We start from the raw sequence: 18,715 nt of genomic DNA, 5'->3' as shown, positions 1-18,715 counted from the left end.
GTCAGTGTAGTAGCTGGTTTGGCCCTTATTGCTTTGGTGGTCGCCGGCCTTCGCGCCCCAGCCTCCCCGCCGGAGTTGCCTTGGCCCTCATCGCCGCCGTGCATCCCCTCGGCAGACTGACACATCCCGTCGCAGACAATGTGCCTCCTAGCATGGGAGGCGAAGGCTACAACTCGGCATGGGCAGCCTGGCCTAGACGGCCCGGTTGCACTCCAGGTCTGGTTCGGGCCTGATTTTGGAGCCTGAATGTCAGGCCGGGCCGGGCTCGCGCTTACAGGGAACCCAATTTAACCCTAGTTTGGGCCAGGCTTTCGTCTGTTTGGGCCAGGTTCGAGCCGGATTTGTAAGCCCAAAGTTTGGGCCGGGCTCGGGCTGGGAATTTAAGGTCAGGCTTTGTTAGGCCTAGCTCGGCCCGAGGAATGCCCATGTGCAGCGAACGCCATGGGCTCCCGGGGCATACACACCACGGTCGCTCGTTGCGCCGCCATGTTAGTGGTCGTGGTCGTGATAGCCGCCGTCTCCACGTCGGCTGACGCCTCAATTTTGGCGGCACTAGCGGCTGTTGGTCCACCATCTCTACTCTGTCCAGGCGGAGGCACTCTGCCGCCACCTGCATGGCGACATCGGTACTCTGAGTGTGCGTGACCTTTTCCGCCTCCAGCGCAGCAGCGAGGGCGTTCTACTCTCAAGCGTCCTCTTCGTTGGCTGCCAGTTCGGCGATCTCGTCCGCCACCCATTTGTCCTCTATCTTGTAGCACGGTCGCCGCTCTTTCACCATGAAATGGCTGCCGTGCTCCTCCAAGGCCGCCTAGTGAAAGGAGAGTTGTACGATGGCGGTGTCGATGGGATCCTCGAGTCCTTTAAGAGCTCTCTCTTGCGCGCTCTAGAAGGACTCGAGGAGGACTCGTCGCCCTCACTAGTAGGAAAAGCCTCATCAGTGGCGCACGAAAAATGGATTCTGTGGCGCATGGGAGGTGCGCCACAGAAACGTCGCCACAAAAATAAGGTTTCTATGGCGCACCTGCTCATGCGCCACGTAATTAAGGCTTCGTGGCGCACGTGTTCTTAGGTGCGCCACGTAAAAGCGTGCGCCACGGAATTGGTTTTTAGTGCGCCACATAATTTGCTTGTATTATACACGATTTTGTGCTGCCTCGCTATACATAGACAAGCAATACGTATACACGGATACACGGGTTATATACAGCAACATTCAAATATAATATAAATATCATGTACATTGCACGAGATATAACATAGACATCATCATCACATTACTTAGAGCCCGATCGAGATACATATATAGTGGCAAGTGTCAAATGTTTTGCATACAACTCTTAATTCATACAAAATTCACAATTTCGAGATACAAAGTAGTCTTCATCCGGTTCCTCCTTTGCTCCGTCATCTCTACCCACCGGGCTCGCTTGCATCGGGGTCCTTCATCCAGTTCCTACTATGATGAAAATGGAAGAAAGTGAGACCAACAAGTCCGATGCACAAGAGAAATGGAATAAATGCCTCATACATTGTTGGTCAACACAAATATTAACATTCGGGGACGGTGTAAGTGAGACCAAGTCCGATGCACAAGAGATTGATATTTGTGCTATCTTACCAGGCTCACTTACGCCGCCCCGAGTGTACGGTGACCAAACATTTTAATCATCGGCATTTTGAAAATGTCAAAGCAAATGGAATGACAAAATGGAATAAGTGCCTCATACATTGTTGGTCAACACAAATATTAACATTTAGGGATGGCGTAAGTGAGACCAAGTCCGATGCACAAGAGATTGATATTTGTGCTATCTTACCAGGCTCACTTACGCCACCCCCAAGTGTACGGTGACCAACATTTTAATCATCGGCATTTTGAAAATACCAAAGCAAATGGAATGACAAGGGCCTCATACTTTGTTGGTCGAAACAAATATTAACATTCCGGGACGGAGTTAGCGAGCCAGGTAGGATGCACAAGAGATTGATATTTGTGCAATCACACGAGGCTCACTAACACCGCCCCTGAGTGTACGGTGACCAAGCATTTTAATCATCGGCATTTTGAAAATCTCAAAGCAAATGGAATGACAAAATGGAATAAGTGCCTCATACATTGTTGGTCAACACAAATATTAACATTTAGGGATGGTGTAAGCGAGGCCAGGTAGGATGCACAAGAGATTGATATTTGTGCTATCTTACGAGGCTCACTTACGCCACCCCCGAGTGTACGGTGACCAAACATTTTAATCATCGGCATTTTGAAAATCTCAAAGCAAATGGAATGACAAAATAGAATATGTGCCTCATACATTGTTGGTCAACACAAATACTTTGCAGAAGGGCCCCCTTTCCCCGGTCGGCGTTCCGTCAACGGGTGCTTGACGACACAACAACGCCGATCTGCATCTCCGGCGCAGAACCACGCCGGTCCCTCGCTCGTCCAGGTGAACGAGTCCTTGATGCAAAGACCGTGCCGGCCTGCCCGGCATTATGCCGGGCCGTGTTGCCGCGCTTCAAGCCGTGTGTCCCGCGCCGCCTCTGTTCGCCTTCTTTCCCGGTGAACCAATAGGCTGATCGTTGGAATAAGGAAACCGATGACGAGCCGGTCGCAAGATTAAATTGCGATCGGCCGTCATCGGCTTCCTTATTCCAACGATTAGTCTATTCGTTCACCGGGCAAGAAGACGAAGAGTGCAGGCGCATGATCGACACGGCCTGAAGCGCGACAACAGAGGTCGGCATGATGCTAGGGAGGCTGGCACCGTCTTGGCATTAAGGACTCGTTCACGTATCGGACGGCGAGAGAAGAAAAGTGGTGCTGCGCCGGAGAGGCATGTCGGCGTTGTTGTCTCATCAAGGACTCGTTCACGGAACGGCGGCCGGGAAAGGGGGCTCGTCTACAAAGTATATTGCGGCGTATAGGTGACCAAACATTCTAATCATCGGCACTAAAATGGAAGAAAGGCCAATGCAATTAAGAAGTAGCTAGTATGAACTAAATAGAATGCCTCATACTTTGTTGGTCGAAACAAATATGAACATCCCGGGATGGCGTTAGTGAGGCCGGAGTAGGATGCACAAGAGATTGATATTTGTGCCATCACACCGGGCTCACTAGCGACACCCCGGAGTGTACTGATTGACCGAACATTCTAATCATCGGCACTAAAATGGAAGAAAGAGCCAAGTGGTATCAACTAAATGGAATGCCTCATACTTTGTTGGTCGAAACAAATATTAACATCCAGGGATGGAGTAAGTGAGGCCAGGTAGGATGCACAAGATATTGATATTTGTGCCATCACACCAAGCCTCACTTGCTCCACCCCAGAGTGTACGAGTGATCGACCAACTATCTAATCATCGACAAGTACAAAAACACCACCAAACCAGCAACCATGGTGACATAAGTCAAGATGCACAAACACACATAGCATGCATGGAGCGAGATGCTCCAAAGGGATTATTCATCACTTGGTATATAGACCAAGTGATGCGGTAAAGAGAGGCCAATCAAGAACCGAGTAAATCCAGTAAGTGATAGATATGCCTAAACAAGCAACAACACATAGCATATCCCAGCTAACCGGATGAGACAAGTCTTGGTAGCCAACTTAATCACCTAGCACCACCTAGCCTTTTAAAACCATCGAAACAGTCCTTTTTCTTCAAAGGATACCACGGTGGCATTCATTTACATGATCCCCTACTCGTGGATATCTCTATTTTCATCAAAGCCAACAAGAAATAGATCATAAGGCATCAATTAAGGAGGCAACCAGGGACAAAGGCATCAATTGGGGTAATGTTAAAATATTTGTCTCCATATTTGGGAGAAATTTTTAATATTGGAGTCTAGCTAATGGAAATCAAGAACTAGTCTTGATCTCCAAATGGTGATTAGAGGGAATTTATTCATCTTAAGCAACATTAGGGACAAATGGGATCATGCAAGACTTGGGTCATTTGGATCATAAGGCATCAATTAAGGAGGCAACCGGGGACAAAGGGAAACATTTGATGATCCATTATCATAGGCAACAAAGCAGACAACTTTTCCCCTCTAATCTAGCTAGAGTCCTTAAAAGAAATCCATCATAAGCATGGTCAAATACACATATATAGCATGGGGCGGATGCTCCAAAGGGATTATATATTCATCACTTGGTAATTTGGAGAGCAAACAAGCGAGTAGCCATAACACTCAATCCAATAATATAGTAATTTGGATCATAGGGCATCAATTAAGGAGGCAACCAGGATACCACAGTAGCATAGTAGCATACCATAAGCTCACAAGAATCCATCATTTTCTTCACAAGGATACCACAGTAGCATACCATAGTAGCATTTCATGCATTTAAATGAACCAGTAGCATCAAAACCAACCAAATGTCCAACTAGCAAGCAATACCAAGTGAGCAAGTCTTCATTACCTTGTACAGGTTCAGACAAGGATTTATAGAACAAGTACAAAGAGGCAGAGGCAGAGGCATAGACAGTTTCTATAAGCATATAGAACACTCCAATTTCTATAAGCATAGACAATTTCATTGTCACATCTTTCTATAAGCATCACTAGCAGCAGCAGCAATGCATATGAACACCATATACAAGTACGGTTCGAACAATTTCATTGTCACATTGTACGAGGTTCGTAACAACATATAGAACACTCCAATAAGCATCACTAGCAACGAGCAGCAATGCATATGAACACCATATGAAGCAAAACGATTAGGGGCAATGCATCCAGAGCAACGACGAAGCAATACATCCGGAGCGAGCATTTCGTCGAGCACGTTGTGCTCGCGCGGGGAGGAAGAGGGAGGGAGGGGAGGAAGAGGGAGGGAGCTCACCGACGACAACAACGGTTGTGGAGGAGCTCACCGACGACGACGGCAAGGGTGGAGGTCGCGGCGGCTCCTCCACCTTGACGCGACGGCGGCCCCTCCTCGCGGCGGCCCCTCCTCGCCGTAGCGGCGGCTTGTGCCGCAGGTGGCGGGGATGGGAGGAGCGTGGCGGCGGGCGGCCCTCGCGTAGGAAGGCGGCGGCGACGGCGACGACGATGGCGCCGACCATGGCGGCGCGCGGTGAGGAGAGGGAGAGGGGAGAGGCGCGCGGTACGGATCGGAGGTGAACAGGGCGTGGGCGGGGGAGGGCACGGGATGATATAGCTAAGTTCCTTAGTTCCGTGGCGCACCGAACAAGTGCGCCACGGAATCAACTACTTCGTGGCGCACCAAAGCAAGTGCGCCACGAAACGACGACTTACGTGGCGCGGCGCACCGCGTGCGCCACGTAAATACGTACACCGATAATTGGGGGTGACAGGTTGTGGGGCCCACCAAGTTTTTGTGGCGCATGGTCGGCTGCCGCGCCACAAAATTAAGCTATTTCTGTGGCGCACCGAGCTTTGTGCGCCACAAAATAAGTTTCTGTGGCGCACTCAAAACGGTGCGCCACAGAACTAAGCTTCGCCTATAAGGGTTTTCCTACTAGTGCCTGTAGTGGTGGGGGCGCAAAGAGGGTCTGCGACGACGGCTTTGGCTCGGAGGGTACCTCTCGATGGCGGTCTCGCTGATCTGGGCCCACGTGGTGAGCGGGCGTCGGGGGAAGGGGGGAGACGGGGGAGCCATGGCTGTGCATGTGTGGCCCTTCCCTAATGAGCCAATTTATACACCCTGGCGCGGGAATCTCGCTGCGTGGGCAGGAAGGAACCGCGCCACCCACAACCGAACCGCGACCCTTTCCATATCCGGAGGCTGCCACTAGACTGAAACATACTGAAATGCAATATGTTTTACGGTTCACCTTTGGAGATGACCGGCAACGTCCCATCTATTTAGTACAACAAGCTCTATTACGACTTTCTTTGCCAAACTTCAATGACGGAGAGACGAGGACACGGTTGTAGTCATCGTTAATTTGTCCAAATATTTTTTTATATTTTTTTTGTCACTCCTAAGTTTTTTTATACTGCTATTGACAATTATGGACAGATCGTTGAATTTTTGTGAAGGGAACTCGCGCAGATAATTTACTCTCCCTAGTCCCTACGCGCCCTACACGACAGTACTCGCAAAACCGCCTTGGACCAGTCGTGCGGTGTGCCACTGCCACCTGTAAGCTCGGCCCGCGTTCTCTCCTGCATTAGTCGTGCACTTTATGCCCACTGCAGCCTGAAGATGACCCAGTGAGACTGAGATAGTGATATGACCACACGCTGCAGGGACCCACGCCCCAGTTTTCCGCGTGTGACCGTCCGTCCAAAACCCCAGAGTCCAAACGGTCAGAATAGCTGGAGAGACCACGGGTCCGTTGAGAGTTGAGACCCGAAGGGGGGAGAGAGAGCGTCACTGATCAGTGAGCAGAGCGCGTGCAGGTTTCATACGGCAAAAAAGCCACGGAATCGGTACGAAAAGGAGAGCGCATTTTCGTTGCAATCTCTCCTCGAGGCTACCAGGTCTAGGGGGGCTCGGCTGGCTCTGCCCCTTCCCACACACCGGCCGAGCAACGTTCTGCACTGCATGGAAAATAAAAACCGTGTATTCTAGGAAAGACCGATGCAATCACGAATACAGATTTCAGATAGTACATGTATCCTGCTACTTACTAGACAGTGTGGATTCCATGTATGGCAGCCCAGAAATGGTAGGCTTCTGAGTTCTGATTTGGGCTGTGAGTGAGTGCACAACTGCCAGCAGAAACCCACATTGCATCTACAGCATCCAAAAACTCGATCCAAAAAACCGCAGCGGAATCAAGCGGTGGAGGGCGTACCCTCATTTCGCCGTTTAACATTTTGGGAAATACTACTACCAGCAAAAAACCCTTCAAGTTCCCCAACCAATCTCACTCTCCCCCCCCTCTCTCCATGGACGCCGCCGCCGCCGCCGCCGTCTCCACCCTCTCCGCGCTCGCCGTCTTCGTCAGCACCGTCCACAACGGTCTCGCCCCTCCTCACCCTTCTCCCCCCTCGTACCGCCGCACGGCGTGCAACACTCTGACACCCTTGTGCCTGCCCGCCCATGCAGGTGCCGTCAGGAGCGCGCACGGGTACAAGGTGGTCGGGCGGCGCGAGTGGGAGCGCTGGGTGGAGAGGGAGTTCGCCTTCTCCCCGACCGCCTGCCGCGAGGTCCCGCTCCCCGTCGGCTCCCCGCGGATACTCCCCACCGACTGGCGCGGCCGCCCCGTCTACCGCGAGGGCCAGCTCGTGGGGCCCTGGCGCTGCATCCTCGCCTTCGATTCCGTCGCCGGGGTCGCCCCGCCGCCCACCCTGCCGCCCCTCCTCTCCCCCTCCGGGTACGTACCAACACCCACACCTTCAATCAATAAACAAATGCCCAATACATAGATTTCCTTCTCTTCTCCCCCAACTATTTCCTGTTTCTGCCCCCAAAGATTTATCAGGAATGCGATTCAATGCTGACACCTTAGCTTCCTTTCTTCCCTTTTTTGCTCCTATTAGCAGGAATGCGAGGCTGATCTGCTGCGTGCCTTCGCTGTACAACGACCTGCTCAAGCTGTTCCCGTTTCAGAAATTGCAGAAGGTCCCGGAGCCCATTCGGTGTGATTCAGATAAGCCAAAGACCCCTGTCGATACCAAGCATGCTAGTATTCCTAAGAAGGTTCTCATTCAGCGTGATTCAGATAAGCAAAAGACCCCTTTGGATGCAAAGGATAATATAATTTCTAATAAGAAGGTTCACACTGAACCCATTCAGTGTGATTCCTGTGAGCAGAAGCCCCCTTTGGATACAAATTCACATGAGCAAGGGGCCCCTTTGGACACAAAGGATGATATAATTCCCAAGAAGGTTCACACTGAACTCATCCAGTGCGATTCAGATGGGCACAAGACCCCCTTGGATACAAAGGATAATATAATTTCTAAGAAAGCTGTTCACACTGAACTTGTTCAGTGTGATACGGAGGACCCGAAGACCCCTTTGGATAGGAAGGACACGATTTCTAAGATGGTTCACTCCGAACTCATCCAGTGTGATGCAGATGAGCACAAGGCCCCTTTGGATTCAAAGGGATGGATTCCTACTATTAAGGTTCAACCGCCTGGGTCTGATTCTGCTGGGCGTCCCCGAATTGGTCAAGGTGAATGCATCTCTTTCATTGTCAACTTTTCGAAATCTGTCTGTAAATTGGAATCTTAGCTTCGTGCAGGAGGCTTTGGTGTTGCCTAGTGCGAGGTGGATGTTCAATCAGGGGTTTAGGTGCGGGCCAGAGAAAATTGAGAGGAGAGTTATCTATCTAATAATATTTGTAAAACAATAGACATAAAACTTCTAAGATTTATCAATCAAAGAAGAATGTCTGGGATTTGAAGTAATTGAAAAGCCACGATTGCAGAGTCTTGGTTACCTTCCAAAAATAAGAATCCTTATATATTCCAGTAGAAAATCATCACAGAACAAATCAACCAACGAGAGAAAAAAAATGAACATAGGATTTATACAATTGGCTAAACAAAATAGAATCTACGATCACAACTCCATTTGTACATAAGGAACTACTCCAAATGTAGATCAGAATCTGACACTCGTGCAAGAGGTTTTAGCATTGCTGTTAGTGTGGGGTGGATGTTGAACCAGGGGTTTAGGTGTGGGCCAAGGCAAATTAATAGGGAGTTCTTTCAATGGTGATGACAAGGGGAATAAGTTAGTCTAGAGTAGACTTAGGAATATGACATGCATTTTGTTTAAGACATATGCGCCCTATACTCCATCTATGAGAATGGTTTAGCTACCTCTTCCTAAAAAACAAAAACAAATGGGCCATCTCCTGATTAATCGATCTATTTTTATATTCTTAAAGCAATAGAAAAATAGCATTTATCAACCAAAGAAAAATGGCCGAGGTTCAAGAAATTGAGAAGCCACGATTGAAGAGTCTCGGTCACCTTCCAAAATAAGAATCCTTAATGAATTCTAGTATGAGATCATCACAGAACAAATAAACCAATGAGAAACAGAAATGAACAGAAGTGGCTAAACAAAGTAAAATCTGTGATTACAACTCCATTTTCACATAAATAAATAATTACTCCAAAGCATATAAAAGATTAATCTTAGCATGTTCCAAAATTATTAGATGCATGTTTTCATGGCAATAGTTCATCGTTGTGGACATGATCTGATCATGGAGCTCATGGAACCAATCGGAGATTTAGAGTAAGAAAGGCTTCCATGCATCCTGCCAGTAGGACGGGCGACAATACCAGCCTGTGGTAGTGCCCTTTCACGCATCATTTTCAGTGGTAGGATCTGCCATGTGACCGAATTCATGAGTTTCCGATGCATGCATACACAGAGTAGAGCAGAAAGGGAGGTGTCCAGAATGTTTCCAAAAGAAAAAAGAAAGCCAGAGAGTCACCAAATTGCTAGCTAAAATCATAGAATGATCAGGAAAAGATCAACAAGAGGCACGGAAAGGGTTACCTTCACCTATAGCATCCTAATGTATGTTTCAACCCATGGTATGCAATTTACCAGCCAAGTTACTTGGTATGTTTCTATACACTAATTTTACTTATGTTGTCATACGCATATTCATGTGGTCACATCTAGTTTAAACTTTTCACAATTAATCGGAACTTTTTCCCTAAAAAGTATAAAACTCATTTGGACCATTACCTTCATTAGTGTTTGAAAAGTAGTGTGAAATAAAGACTAGAGTGGGATATCATAACACAGTACCTGACAGATTAGCCTGATCTCTCCCGTCCGACAACGAACATGGAAAAAGTGCTACAATATATGGTTGACTTGAAAATTTCAAACCCCGTAAGGTTTTATGTCAGCTTTGAAACCATATATTGTTTGCAGAAAGTCTCAAACCACAGATACCTTCCTTGCACCTTAGTCTAAATATCCTTGTAGTTGTATTTACTGAATAGGAATTTTAAATAGTGACAGTTAAGGTTTGCATTAAGTCTAACCTGATTGAGTAGATAATGCCCGAGGCTCTTCTTTGGTAAATGGCTGGCAAGTGTGTTTAGTACCCTGTTTCCACACCATCTCCCTTCAGACTGTGGGTTGTAATCGCCTTCTCGGAGGCATGTACAATTTTTTTTTCTATAAATGCATCGAGAGACAAGCTTTGTGTTTTCTATAAAAAAAATCGTGTTAAAAATGTACCTTCTAGTTTGCGAGGCTACTTATTTTTGGCAATTGTTGATTTTATGAAGAATTGGTCTATAAATGGACTCATGGCATCTTATTAACTGTAATTAAAAAAATGATACTCCGTACAATGGAATGACTTAGTGTTGCTCTTCATGGAACTTCTCGGCTCAATGTTCTTCCATGGCTTAATTCGTACATTTGTTGCACTTCTCTGTTGCTTGTCATTTTTTCTTCATTATGCTGATTCCAATCTCCATTTAACCAATGCAGAACTTCCAACACCAGTTCAGAAGCAGAGAAGAGCACAGCGGGAGTACATAGCTAGCCTTACTCTAGGTGATATAGCTCAATACTTCCATCTTCCGATCAGAGAAGCATCTAGGACTCTGCGGATCGGACTAAGCATACTAAAGAAGAAATGCCGGCAGTATGGGATACCTCGCTGGCCTCACCGGAAAATCAAGTCCCTTGATTCGCTAATTCAAGATCTTGAGGTAAATCTGACAGCACCATCGGTTCCTCCTTCACTTTATTGCCGGGGGAATAGATTAGCTGTAGTCCGCAACAGTGTGACGTAGCGCTGACCTGGTGTGACTAACACAACTAATACTTTGTCACTTTTACAGTATGTGCTTAACGACACAGAAAAGGATGGCGCGGAGCAGGAAGAGCACACGGAGAAGGAAGATGAGAAGGATGATGCGATGCGGTCGCTGGCTAAGCGGAAGAGGCAGTTGGAGACTGAGATGGCGACCATCCACCAGAAGCCGACGCTGGACCTGATGAATGAAACCAAGCAGTTCAGGCAGTTCGTTTTCAAGAGGAGATACAAAGCTAAACACCTAGCGGAGGAGGAATAGCTTCTCTTTAATTAATTAGGCTAAACAATCAGATCTCGTGTCATGTGTATCTAGTAGAGAACTCCTTGGGCAGAAGGAAGCTGATGCCGGCGTAGTGACATAGACATCAGAGATGGCCAAAGCTATCCGCGGTTAACTTAGCGTAGTGTCTCGGCAGATGGTAGCTGAAGCATGTGTTGTACCTCCAGTGTTCGAACTTTGTGCTTAGCTTCTCTTCGCAGTTCGCAAACCTGTTGTGAAATAATGGTGCTGCTGGTGCTCCCTGTGTTTACTGATGGTTCGCGTTGCCGCTGCTGGGCAAGGTTATTGCCTTTTCTCTTGATCTACAAGTTGTAGACTACAAGGGCACTGACCATCTTTCAGTCTTTCCTTACACAGACATCTTGTTCCTTGTGAACCGATTCTGGGATGATCAACGTGGGAACCTTGCTGTTTCTGCACTCAAATTGAGCAAAACAAAATTTGTTGTATCTCTGGCCTAGCTGCTAGCCGACGATTGCAGCCGGAATCCACGTCACCGCAGCCCCAGAAATGGAAGGCTTCTATGAGCTGTGGCCGTGCACCTCGCTGGGAGAACGTCGTATCTACAGCACGAAAACTCTTTCGTCTCCAGCAGGCGCTGCAATGCAAGCTTCCAAAAATCGATCCAGGTAGTAAAATTGTTTGAACCGTAGCATCACGCGGGCGCCACAACCTTCCCCTTTGTCGCCGCCCGCTTCATTCTTTCGACGGTGCGCGCCGCCGGATCCCTCCTCTCCCCTTTCACCTAATCAATCCCGCCTCTCCTCTCCACAGATGGACGCCGCCGCCGCCGCCTTCTCCACCCTCTCCGCGCTCGCCGTCTTCGCCAGCACGGTCCACCACGGTCGCGCCTCTTGCCCGATTTCCCCCCTTCTCCCACGGCGCACGACGGACGTGTGTGTGTGACGCACGGTTTCTTGTTCTTGCTTGTGCCTACGCAGGTGCCGTGAGGAGCGTGCACGGGTACAGGGTCGTCGGGAAGGGAGGGAAAGGCGGGTGGGAGAGGTGGGTGGAGAGGGAGTTCGTCTTCTCCCCGACCTGGTGCCGCGAAGTCCCGGTCCCCGCCGCCCCGCCGCGGATACTCCCGGCGCAGTGGCGCGGCCGGCCGGCGTACCGCGAGGGGCAGATGGTGGGCGCCTGGCGCTGCATCCTGGCCTTCGATTCCGTCGCCGACGTGAAGCCGCCACCTACGCCGCCTCCGGTGCTCTCCCCATTCAGGTACACATTCACGCAAGTAACTTCTCCCCGCAAGAACTCGCTGGCTGATTTCGATTCAGCGCTGAAAGCTTCGGTTCTGTTTTCGTCTTATCCTACCAGGAATCCGGGGTTGGTGTGTGCGGCTTCCCTGTACAACGACCTGCAGAAGGTGTTTCAGTTTCAGAATTTTGAAAAGGTCCCGGACCTCATTCAATGTGATTCTGAGGAGAAACTGACCAGTTCGGATGCAAAGGAGAAAACTTCTGACGAGGTTGATGAGTCAGGGTCTGATTCTGATGAGGATCCCCAATCTGGTGAAGGTGATCACATCTCTTCAATTCTGATTTGGAAATCTATAAGATTTAAAGTGTGAGGGGGGTTTAGCCTTACTGTTTGTGTGAGGTGGATGTTCAACCAGGGGTCTAAGGTGTGGGCTAAAAGAGGCACATTGAGGAGGTCTTTACATAGTCACAGGGGGAATTAGTTAGACTGGTACTGGGAAGTCAGGAATATATCTATTGTTTAAGACCAGTGCATCCTAATATCCTATCCTCTTAACATGGCAATTGGCTAGCTACCTAGCTCCTTTTCCTAAAAAAACAAAAGGCAATGGGCTATCTCCTAGTTGATTAGTATCAGTAGTATGTGGGTAGGCCATGTGTTGAGAAAAAAGTGAAAAAAGAAAATAAAAACAGATTGATAGGCCATCAGCATAACAGTTATTCAGAACAGGCAAATTTGATAAGATGGTGCTTGCTTAGCTTAGTAAATCAATTGTATACAATCTACTATTTAGATTATTGTATATGTATGTTTTTTAACCTATTTTTGAAACAATTTTTATACTCATTTTAGCAATTTTGTTATATACATATTTAGAGCACTAATTTGCCTCAAAAGAAAATACGCTTACATAAGAGGGAACATGTAGTTCAGACTTCATACAGCTGATTTGGAGCATTTTCTTCATTTGTTTTTGAAATATATAGCGTGAAAAAGACTGTAGTGGGATATCATAACCCAATAAGATGCAGTTATCTAGGAGGTTTTTATTCAGGACATATATACATTCAAAAAGATGGTTCTTGCTGCCATGGTATACAATCCACTATTTAGATTCTTGTATATGGTATTTTTAAAACTAATTTACCTATGTTATCATATACATATGCAGAGCACTAATTTATCTTGAGAGAAACTGAGTTTATGTAAATGGGATACACAACTGATTTGGAGCCTTTTTGTCACTATTTTTTTGGAAAAATAAATGTAGAAGAGACTACAGTGGGATATTGTAACACAATAGATTATGCAGTTATATTTTGCATCACTTTGAAACCCTACCTTCATGTTTGCAGAAGCTTCAAACCACAGATACCTTCCTTTCAAGTTACTCAAAATATCTCTTGTAACTGAATAGGAAGTCAAAAAAAGAGATAGAAATTTGTGTTTATTGAAACATGAATTTTTTCGTTTGCGAGAATGTTTCTTTGTGGCCATTGTCGATGTCATGCAAAATTTGGAATCACATTTGATCTATTATTATATTGACTCATGGCATCTGAATTACTGTAAATGAAATGGACATGATGGAATGACTTACTGTTGCTCTTCATGAGCTTGTCGCCTGTCTTTTCTCAGTTCGGTACTTTACCTGCTAGCAACTTTTTTTTGAGATGGCCTGCTAGCAACTTTAATAATTTTAATCACTTTACAACAATTCTACCCTCTGAAGTTTCATGCCTGCTGCGTTTCCTTCTTGTTCTTTTCATTTCCGCTTCAGTATGCTGACTTCCAATCTCCTTATGACGAACGCAGGACTTCCAGCACCAGCTAAGAGGCAGCGGAGAGCCAACCGGAAGCACATAGCTAGCATTACTCTTGTTGACATAGCACAGTACTTCCATCTTCCAATCAGAGAAGCATCCAGGACTCTGAAGATCGGAGTCAGCATACTGAAGAGGAAATGCCGGCAATACGGGATACCCCGTTGGCCTCACCGGAAAATCAAGTCCCTTGATTCGCTGATCAGTGATCTTGAGGTAAATCTGACAGCGCCCTCTTCAGTGGAAAATATTTAAATCGTCTTCTGTGCATCAGCATTGTCGGGCCTTATTGGCTGTAGGCTACAACAATGTGATGATGTAGTGCTGAACTATTGACACAACATATGCTTTGTCACCTTTACAGTATGTGATTGACGACACAGAGAGAGATGAAGTGCAGCAGGAGAAGCAGAAGAAAAAGGAGGAAGAGAAGCAGGACGCGATCCGAGCTCTCGCTAAGCGGAAGAGGTTGCTGGAGACCGAGAAGGAGACCATCCAGCAGAAGCCTGCCCTGGACCTGATGGCTGAAACCAAACTCTTCAGGGAGGACGTTTTCAAGAGGAGATACAGAGCCAAGAGTGTCGTGACAAATCAGATCTTTCTTTCCGAGGCTTGACGTCAATCTGTCATGTCATGTGTGACTTAACTGGTAGAGGATTCCTTGAACAGCCGGACGCTGATTGTTTTATAGGAGTGGTAAAATATATATCGAAGATGGCCAAAGCTGTCCGGTTAACTTTTCCTTGTGTCAACAAAAGATGAACTGAGCCATGTTGTACTACCAAAGTACCAGTGTCTTGAAATATGCTTATGTCCTCTTCGTAAACCGTGTTCTGTTGTAATGGTGGTGCTGGTGCTTAAGTGCAGTCTGAAGATTCACCATTTGCTGCCAGTTTCTCTCCCCTGTTGTGTTCTGAGACCTTCTCTTTTCTGGTTCTGTCTGATCACTGGTCGGGTATGGCTGGGTTCAAAACATCTTTGTAGCTGACGCCTGGCGGCTGCCTGTGCCACAATTTCAGAAATGAAATTGGGAGCTATGCTCTTTTTACCTAAAAAAGAAATAATATTTGCTGTTATTGGCGTTGGATTGAGACCGAGAGAACAGTCTGCCGAACCTGCTGAAACATGTGCCATGGCCCATGTGCTGAAACATGTGCTTCTTTCGCAAAATACTAGTGTTATTGGCGTAGTAGTCGTGAAAAGGTGCAAGCAATGGTTGGCTATATCGTCAGCAATCTGCCGTCATGCTAATACTCGACTGAAGCTTGTGCGGGACACATCGATTGCATCATTGCTAGAACACATAATTCTAAAACTTGCTGCACCAGTTTTTCGTGTATTTAATCTGATCTGCTGCAAGAGTAGTTTTGTCAGATGCATCTGGCCCAGTGATGGGCCCATGAAACTGCCCGAAGAGTTTTCGATTCTCTCACGCGTCCGCGTCCCTGGACTGGACCAGCTGGCGCGTTAATGCTCAGATCAGCGGCTCATGCTATTGGCACTTGGCAGGGTGCGACTTCTGCACGGGTCAGCCAGGAGGACGCATAGGTATGCGTCACGTTCGCTGTATAGTATCTTTAAGAACATCTCCACTGGTCTCTCCGAGTCCGACGAGGCCCCCGAGCGACGTTTTTCCCATCCAGACGGTGACATTTGGCCCAGACGCGCCCCCGGTTTCTCGTTTTCGTCCGGATTTGGCCCTTCATCCATTCGGCGAGCCCACGCCATCCCCGGTCCCCCGGGGCGCGCTCGGGGACTCCGGACGAAAGAATTTGGCGCGAAACGTCGTGTGGACCCTCGTAGTCGGCGACAGAAAGCCAAATCTCGTCGATTTCCCTCCAATTTGCTTGCATATCCCCAAACTCTCCCGCCGAATTTGTCCATTCTCCTCCTCGTCTTCCAGTTCCAGTTCCCGTCCTCGTCTTCTCCTCCTCGTCTTCTCGTCCACCACCATGCCGCCGAAGGAGAGGAAGCCGCGGGCGAAGAAGGTGCGGCCGCCGGGTATGTCGAACGCAGAGTGGGCGGCGGACGAGATCCGGCGCGAGGTCGAAACAAGCGGCAGGGTGGAGAGGGTGAAAAAAGCCGCCGCCAAGAGGGTGGCGGCGGCCCAGGACGAACAAGCGAGGAAGATCAGCATGGCCATGAGCATGGGCCATGCTCACGGCGGCGGCGCCATGTTCCCCGGCCAATGGCTGACGCAAGGTACAAGCAGTTCCTCGTCGACTTTCTCCCCTTCGATCTACTCGCCGTCGCCGCCTGCCATGTTCCAAGAGGGCGCCTACGTCCAACCGTCCAGGTTCACGCCGTCGCCGCCCGAGCTCGACGTCGGCAGCGGGAACCAGTACGAGGGAACCTCGCCGGCCCTGCGACGAGGGCCGCTCCCGTTCGGTGCGATGGCGGCACCGAACGACGAGGAGATCCACGAGATGATCACCTCCGGCTCCATGGCCGCTGCTGCGAGCCCGAGGTTCTTCATGGCCGCCGCCGCTGCGAGCCCGGGGTTCTTCACGCAAGAGGAGGCGAGGGCGACGGCAGCTGTCGCGGCGCGCAACGAGTATGTGGAGGATGTGGCCGACGGAAGCCAAGCCGTCGAAGAAGAAGACGAAGAAGAACAGCCAACTAAAGCCGCCGCCAACCTGTCGAAGGGAAAGAAGAAGAGGAAGAAGGACTCGTCGCCTGCCAAACCGCGTATCAAATGGACGCCGAAGGAAGAGGAGTGCCTCGCCGAAGCTTGGATGACCGTGTCCATGAACGGCATAACCGGGGCCCATCAGTCGTTCGACACATATTGGCTTCGAGTGAAGCAGGCGTTCGACGAACGCAAACTCGTCGATCCCTACTTCAGCAAGACGATCATGAACCGGGGAGACAAGGCAATGGCCACCCATTGGGGGATCATACGAGACGGCGTGCGGCAAATGGCACGGCATACGGGAGGAGGTCGAAGAACGGCCGATAAGCGGCCACGACTTGGAGCAAAAGGTATGCTCCGTCGACCCTGCATCACCGAGGTTAGCTGTTCACCGTGTACATCGTCGTGAGCTGACCCGTATCGCCGTACTCTTTTTCCCCAGCTGCGCCGTGCTTTGGACATGTACATGGACGACACCGGCATGCAGTTCAAGTTCCTGAACGTCTGATGACCCACAAGTATAGGGGGTGTATCGTAGTACTTTCGATAAATAAGAGTGTCGAACCCAACGAGGAGCAGAAGGTGTTGACAAGCAGTTTCGATGAAGGATTCACTGTAAATGCTCACATACAAGTATTCAGGGGGTTTTAATATAGCAGATGAATAAAGTACAAGTAAGTAAAATGCGAGAGTAATAATTGCAGCGAGTGGCCCAATCCTTTTTAGCACAAAGGACAAACCGGTTTGCTTACTTATAATGACCAAACGTTCTTGAGAACACACGAGAATTTAGTCTAGTGCTTTCGCTTCATATAGCTGATTAATCTTCATTGTTTTGATAAGTGTTGTGTGGGTGAACCTATGCTAATGCACCGCCCTTCCTAGGACTAATACATACTTGTGATTATACCCCTTGCAAGCATCCGCAAATACAAGAAAGTAATTAAGATAAATCTAACCACGAGCCTTAAACTGCGAGATCCTGCTACCCCTCCCGCATCGATATACCAACGGGGTTCAGGTTTCGTCACTCCGGCAACCCCGCAATTAGCAAACGAATACAAGATGTATTCCCCTAGGCCCATAAATGGTGAAGTATCATGTAGTCGACGTTCACATGACACCACTAGAAGAATAACACCACAACTTAAATATCATAACATTGAATACTAACCAACATAATTCACTACTAACATTTAGACTTCACCCATGTCCTCAAGAACTAAACGAACTACTCACGAGACATCATATGGAACATGATCAGAGGTGATATGATGATGAATAACAATCTGAACATAAACCTTGGTTCAATGGTTTCACTCAATAGCATCAATAACAAGTAGAAATCAATACGGGAGAGTTTCCCTTATCAAACAATCAAGATCCAACCCTAATTGTTACAGCGGTGACGAGGTGCAGCGGTGGAGATGGCGGTGATGATGATGGAGATGATGGTGATGATGATCCCAATGATGTCCAGCTCAATGACGGTGACGATGGCGTCGATTTCCCCCTCCGGGAGGGAATTTCCCCGGCGGATTTCAGCCTGCCGGAGAGCTCTTTTCTCTCTGGTGTTTTCCGCCCCGCAGAGGCGGCTGTGACCTTCAAAGCTATATTCATTCAGATAAAGCTTGTACTAAACAAGGAAGAATAAAGGCATGATTAAATGAATCACAATATAGATGATTGGATCACAACAACTCAATTGCTTGCTTAAGATAGAGGGAAATAGGTTTACTGACTCAACATAAAGTAAAAGATAGGCCCTTCGCAGAGGGAAGCAGGGATTAAATCATGTGCTAGAGCTTTTTAAGTTTTGAAATCATATAGAGAGCATAAAAGTAAGGTTTTGAGAAGTGTTTGTTGTTGTCAACGAACGGTAATGGGTACTCTAACCCCCTTGCCAAACAGACTTCCAAAGAGCGGCTCCCATGAAGGACGTTATCTCTACCAGCAAGGTAGATCATCCCTCTTCTCTTTTGTTTACACATGTACTTTAGTTTGTTTGCAATAGACATTGTGTCAATGTCT

General features: G+C 48.0%; 2 protein-coding genes across 2 annotated transcripts; both read left to right on the top strand.

The window, feature by feature from the left end:
• The first annotated feature begins 6,883 nt into the window (after positions 1-6,883).
• LOC124671484 lies at positions 6,884-11,253 on the top strand. Its single transcript, XM_047207853.1, has 5 exons — positions 6,884-6,956; positions 7,044-7,311; positions 7,481-8,118; positions 10,419-10,642; positions 10,775-11,253. Exons 1-5 carry the CDS (start codon positions 6,884-6,886, stop codon positions 11,006-11,008), a joined length of 1,437 nt encoding a protein of 478 aa, XP_047063809.1. The 3' UTR covers positions 11,009-11,253.
• Positions 11,254-11,803: 550 nt separating this feature from the next.
• LOC124671483 (protein RKD5-like) lies at positions 11,804-14,857 on the top strand. The gene is made up of 5 exons (XM_047207852.1): positions 11,804-11,873; positions 11,971-12,247; positions 12,347-12,546; positions 14,045-14,268; positions 14,417-14,857. The coding sequence occupies exons 1-5, from the start codon at positions 11,804-11,806 to the stop codon at positions 14,666-14,668; spliced, it is 1,023 nt and encodes a 340-aa protein (XP_047063808.1). The 3' UTR covers positions 14,669-14,857.
• The last annotated feature ends 3,858 nt before the right edge of the window (positions 14,858-18,715 follow it).

The sequence above is a fragment of the Lolium rigidum genome, chromosome 7, assembly GCF_022539505.1.
Source record: "Lolium rigidum isolate FL_2022 chromosome 7, APGP_CSIRO_Lrig_0.1, whole genome shotgun sequence".
NCBI lineage: Eukaryota > Viridiplantae > Streptophyta > Magnoliopsida > Poales > Poaceae > Lolium > Lolium rigidum.
Note: the sequence above shows the minus strand (reverse complement) of the source record. Positions and strands in the feature narration are given on the sequence as shown.

Coding starts and splice junctions, on each gene's coding strand:
- LOC124671484 (XM_047207853.1), top strand. CDS start 6,884: ATGGACGCCGCCGCCGCCGCCGCCGTCTCCACCCTCTCCGCGCTCGCC. Junction 6,957..7,043: donor CGTCAGCACCGTCCACAACG/GTCTCGCCCCTC, acceptor CCGCCCATGCAG/GTGCCGTCAGGAGCGCGCAC. Junction 7,312..7,480: donor CCCCTCCTCTCCCCCTCCGG/GTACGTACCAAC, acceptor TCCTATTAGCAG/GAATGCGAGGCTGATCTGCT.
- LOC124671483 (XM_047207852.1), top strand. CDS start 11,804: ATGGACGCCGCCGCCGCCGCCTTCTCCACCCTCTCCGCGCTCGCCGTC. Junction 11,874..11,970: donor CGCCAGCACGGTCCACCACG/GTCGCGCCTCTT, acceptor GTGCCTACGCAG/GTGCCGTGAGGAGCGTGCAC. Junction 14,269..14,416: donor CGCTGATCAGTGATCTTGAG/GTAAATCTGACA, acceptor TCACCTTTACAG/TATGTGATTGACGACACAGA.